The sequence below is a fragment of the Bos grunniens genome, chromosome 12 (genome assembly GCF_055505025.1).
Source record: "Bos grunniens cultivar Pamir isolate PY7600 chromosome 12, Bosgru_T2T1.0, whole genome shotgun sequence".
In the NCBI taxonomy this organism is placed as follows: Eukaryota; Metazoa; Chordata; class Mammalia; order Artiodactyla; family Bovidae; genus Bos; species Bos grunniens.
Window position 1 is genome coordinate 69,483,539 of NC_141176.1, and position 5,472 is coordinate 69,489,010.

Below are 5,472 nucleotides of genomic sequence, written 5' to 3' on the forward strand. Positions count from 1 at the left end.
TAAAATCTTAAGGTGTAAATAAGGAATATACCAAAGATACAAGAACAAATTACACTGATTTAAGCAGTGGGGCTCTCCTGCTAACAAGATAAAGTGGTCAGGCAACTTTCTCCTCTTAAAATGTTACTGGAAACTAGTGAAATGCTTTAAACGGTCTGGATGTTTTCAATGGGCTCTGTTCTACTGGTTCATGAATGCCTTTTTTTCCCCCCAAGATAATACAACTACTTGGTTTTTTTTATCTTCTTTCCTATTCACGATTAAAAATGTGATAAATCAGGTTTTTGGCTCTGAATAACAATGGCTTGATTTAGATTTCCTAGTAAATCTATTCAAAAGTGAAACAAAGACTGCCTTTGGAGGATACCTTACACTTCACCTGGACCAGGCACGTAAGGGCAATTCAGATAAAAATCTTGTTAGGAACTCAACAAGAAATAGAGGATTTTCTCTTTTCCCTGGTTCAGGCTTTATTTAAACTCTTTGTTCAAAAAAAATGAACAGAGTGATAGTCGGGTTCTAATTTACAGATATAGTTTAGATGTCTAATATTAAATTAGAAGATCACACAAGAAAAACCATTTACACATAAAGGTTAAAACCAATACTTAAACTTTTAAAAACTTTATATTACATAAAGCCAAAATGAAACTAAATACATGTTAGCCAACTTCATTCACAAACAGTAGTCAAAATATATACACTTAAAAAGAAAAAAGCTACAAATGAGGTTCTTTTCTCTAAAATGTGTTTTATCATCATTTGCAAATGAATTGCAGGTGATCTAAAAAATAAGCTAATTAGGGAGGGAACTCCAAAACACATTTAAGCGGTTTGAGTTGGTGGAGAAATGCTAGCTGAAAGAAGAGACATCTGTCAAAACAATTCTGGTTTTTGTTTTGTTTTGCTAAATAATAAATATATAATTACCACTCAGACAAAAAAGTCTGATTTAATCTTAGATAAAATTGCGGGTCTGAAATAGTCCCGCAATTTTTAAAGTTAACTTTGACATTTGTTCAAAATGTTTGAGAGTCGCAAACTGACTCAAATTTAGGGCAACGCAAATAACACATTTTCAGACTCAATGCTTTCACGGACATATACACATTTACAATCATCTGAAGGTGAAACTCAGCCATAATGAAAAAATAGGAACAATGCCTTTTTCTGTGTAAACTGTGTCAAAAATTCTAGCAAGTGGACTCAGGGAGACTTGTAGTAGATTTTTTTTTTTAAGGGAGAAAATCCAATTGACAACTTTTCATTTCACACACATTTCTTGTTTGCGGTCCTTGCTCTTGAGAAAGAGCTCTTGGTCTGATTTGCATATGGCAGGATAAACAAAAGAAACCATGATCGTCTCACACACAAAAGGCCAGATTCGAGCCGGTCACTGGTCAAGAATGGATCCGGTCTAGGGGTTCTGCTTGAGAGAACAGATATTTGCAAAGTTCAAATAGTACAAATAGGGAGCAAGGCTGCTCGGAGCCATCCCGTTCCGAGAAACTAATGACACAGATCAGCTTTTCCCTTGTGCCAACCATTTCAGACCTAACGTTTGAACAGAGTGCATGCAACACAGACCGGGAGAAAAGAATAATAAAAGAAAAACAATGGGCAACAAAAGCAAAACCGACAGTAAACTTCCCACAGAGAAAGCTGGAAAGCCCAACAAGTCAAAAAAAGTTACTCCTCCACCTCTGTGGGCCAAAACGCAACAGGTTCCGAAGTGCAAAGCAAACAGCCACCGCTGCCGGATACAACTGCCCTCTTGAAAGTTGTCTGCGGGGTGCAGGTCTGAAAGGGTCCTGTCGAATTCACACGCACACTCGCCCGCGCACTCGCGCGCTCGGCCACTCGCGCCCTGACTGGCAACTATATACCTTATGTACACACACACCGGGGGGCCTCCGTCGCGGGAGGGCGCGTGGGGAGGCCGCAGAGCTCGTACCTATACATATGTACACGTGGGCACATCGGTCCCGGCGAGGCCGCCCCTCGGGGGTCATAGCGCGGCGGCGTAGGCCGCGGGGTAGGGGTCTAGCTGGGGCTTGCCCATGCCAGGCAGCAGGATGTAGGCGAGCGGCGGCTGCAGCCCGGGGCTGGGCCACGCGCTGCAGTTGCACGGGATCATGTATCCCGGGTTGCCCGGGCTGGGGTGCGAGTGCGTGTGCCCCCCGGCGGCCGCGGCCGCCGCTGCAGCCGCCGCCGCCGCGCCGTGGAAGGCGCCGGCGCCCGCGGTCGGGTAGCCCAGCGACGACGCGTATGGGAGGCCGGACGAGGACGACGAGATCTCTGCCATCTTGGAGCCCAGGTCAAGCAGCGAGTAGGGGCTGCCGGCGGCGGCAGCGGCCGCGGCGGCGGCGGCGGCGGCAGCCGACTGCGGGAAGAAGACGCGCGCCGCAGCGGCAGCGGCGGCGGCGGCCGCCTTCTCGGGGTTGGCGAGCAGCGACTCGGGCACCAGGCCGCCGCTGCCCGCGCCCGCGTGCAGCCCGGCGCCCGCCTTGAGCGCCGGGTGCTCGGCGTCGGCCACGCCGCCCAGGCCGTAGGGCACAGGGAAGGCGAACTTGTCCTTCTTGAGCAGTGTCTTGGGCTTGCGCCGCGGCCGGTACTTGTAGTCGGGGTGCTCCTTCATGTGCATGGCGCGCAGGCGCTTCGCCTCGTCGATGAACGGCCGCTTCTCCGACTCGGTGAGCAGCTTCCACTCGGCGCCCAGGCGCTTGCTGATCTCCGAGTTGTGCATCTTGGGGTTCTCCTGAGCCATCTTGCGCCGCTGAGCCCGCGACCACACCATGAAGGCGTTCATGGGCCGCTTGACGTGGTCCACCGGCTTGGACATGCTGTCGCCCTGCCGCGGCTGCAGCCCGCCGCCGCCGCCGCCCGGGCCGTCGCTCTCGGCCCGGAGGAAATCAATGTTGGCTGTTGGCGGGGACCCCTTCGGCCCGCTGTGCCCCACTTTTCACCCCGGCGTCGCTCCCGCCGGGAGGAGGGGGCCGGGGGACCAGCCCCGGGCCGCGTCGCGCCTCCTGGATGTCCTGCTGTCTCCGGCCGGCCAGGCGCTCGCGGGTGGGGGTGGGAAACAAAATCCTCCCCGGGCCACGAGAACTTCTCTGCGGTGTCCCCACCCCCACTGTGGCAGTTTGCCCTTTGCTTTCTTTGTGTCCTTCCTGTCCGGTGGTGTCCGCTCGCGAACTCCCCGCAGGTGGCCGCCACCCAGCAGCGCGGTCCCCCTCCTCGGTCTTTCCCCTGTTAAATGCACAGCAGCCCCGAAAGTTGCGTCGCGGAGGCGCCACCAAGTTGAGCGGAGGAGTCAGCCGCCGCGTGCTGCCAAGTGCCAAAGGGGGCTCTCGGCGGCTGGAGTGTTTGGGTTCTCCTCGGTGACTTTCTCATTTGACAGTGGCAGATGGGGGTGGGGGAGGAGGGGGGCGGCCGGGAGGAGGAAGAGGAGGGGGGTCCGGGCCCACCGAGGGAACGCAGAGCGCCGCAATGGATATAAATACAAATACCGCAGCACCGGCCGGTCTTCCTCGCTCGCAGCAGGCGGGGTGCTGATGGGAACCCCCCTGGTGGGCTGGGGTTTAGGGCGGGGTGGGGGAGCTTTCCGCACCCCAGCACCTGCCTCTTGGGTCTTCCTCTCCGGCTGCGGGTCGGGGCAGGAGGTTGGCTGAGGATTCAGAAAGCCTGGGATCGATTGCCGGGCCTCAAAGGAAATCCTCCCGGCTCGCCGGGGCGGCGCGTCTCGCTGTCCATCGGGCCATGCCGGCTCGGCTCTCTCCAAGCCCCTCCTGGCGCGTCGGCCGACTCGGGCACCCGGAGCGCGCCGAGCGCGGAGCCCGGGCCAGCCTCCGCGCGGCGCGGCGGGCCAGGCACGGGCCGCTTCCCACTCCTCGGTCCTCTGGGCCTCCGCCCGGGACTTGCAACTAACTTCGCCCAAGTTTCCTGCGCCGGCGCCGCCGCGCCCCTGTCGGCGCGCTAGCTTCGGAGCGTGCGCCCGCGTGTGCTCCGCGGCCAGAGCCCCTCTGGGCCGGCTTCCTCGGCCGAAGCCGAGCGGGCGGAGGTGCAAGAGCCAGGAGGGGTGGGAGGGTGGCGGATGAGTGGGTAGGATTTAAAGAAGGCGCGCCATCACCTCAGTTCGCAGGTCCGCGCTGGGGCTGCTCCCAATTGCCCCTCTCCTGCAGCACCGTGGGCCCCTTTCCAGCCCAGGCCGCCAGCCCGCCGCTCCCCAGGCGACAGGAGCCCTGTGCACGGGCTCAGGTGAGTGTCGCTACCTGCGTGTACACGTGCCCGAAGCCGGCGCTGGGTGTGCATAGCCGGCCGCCGCTGAGTGTTGTATATCTGGGGGCACGCGGAGGAGGTGGAGCCCAGCACTTGGGGAGGGAGGAGGGACCAGCCGAGCCTCCTCCCGCTCCCACACCCTCAGGACCGCGAATTAAACAGGATCCCCGCCGCCTCTCCCCCTCCTCGCCACCCCCCTACTCCCACCCCCGTACTCCTCCTCCCACCCGCTTTTCACTTGAGAACAGGTTTAGGCGAGCGGAGACTACGAAGCGCGCCGCCGAGTTTGCGCACTGTTTGGCTTCCGCCACCCCTGGGGTCGTCCCGGCAGCCCCGGCCGGGCAGGGCAGCGGTGGTCGCGGTTCTGGGATCCTCTGCCCTGGAGGAAGGAGGCGCGCACGTGGAGGAGAGCCTCACGCGCTTCGGAGGAAGAGGGGACGCAGCCCAGAAAATGCTGGAGACTTCCTAGCAAGAAGGTGCTTCCTTGGAGGTCCAGATGTTACTTGCCGCAGATGCTTCGCGAATTTTCTTGCACTGGTGATGCAAGCCAGTCGGAGGTAGTGGAGTGAAAGATAACAGGAGGGGCTGAGCGTGCGCCTGGCAACCCTTTCGAAAAGGAACTAGCCCAGGCTGAGAACTGGCGTCCTTGGCCGACTCATCAGATCTTTTAAAATTCTGGGGGTTTGTTTTTGCTCTAGTCGCTAGTCATCCATATGCTGATCGGTTTATGGTACAGTTAGCCTCACAGTATCTCACGCACAGATAGGATGAAGGTGTTCAAAATCACTAAGAAGTGTAAAACGTTTCTCTGAAAGACAAAAGTGAAACGTACTAGTCACTCTGTACTGGAATATTTTTATGCTGTTAAGCACAATTTCCTTTAGTAGGAGCAGCTTTTTCCTTTGTATTTGACAATGCAAAGATCAAACAGCATATTTTGTTTGCAGATTTTCCTCACTTCTTGGTATGCTTGCAGCACATCTTCTAACACGATCATTCTGAAGTTTCATTCACAAGTTGGCCTGCCCTTCCGGGGAACTTGCTTGCCTCTTTGGCAGTGTGGATTTGTCCTAGCCATGTGGTTTGTACAAGTAGGAAGTTCTACAGTCAGTTAACTCTTTTAAGTTTTCCCTGCAATTCATGTCCAGTTCGAACACAAACACATATGCAAGTATAAAGAACTGATTGAACTTA

General features: G+C 55.6%; 1 protein-coding gene across 1 annotated transcript; it reads right to left on the bottom strand.

Annotated features, from left to right (window-relative positions):
* Positions 1–449: 449 nt before the first annotated feature.
* Positions 450–4,330, bottom strand: SOX21 (SRY-box transcription factor 21). Its single transcript, XM_086330208.1, has one exon. The coding sequence runs from the start codon at positions 2,840–2,842 to the stop codon at positions 2,009–2,011; it is 834 nt and encodes a 277-aa protein (XP_086186334.1). The 5' UTR covers positions 2,843–4,330; the 3' UTR covers positions 450–2,008.
* Positions 4,331–5,472: the final 1,142 nt, after the last annotated feature.

Bases quoted from the DNA above. Each gene is read 5' to 3' on its own strand.
- SOX21 (XM_086330208.1), bottom strand. From the start codon at position 2,842: ATGTCCAAGCCGGTGGACCACGTCAAGCGGCCCATGAACGCCTTCATG.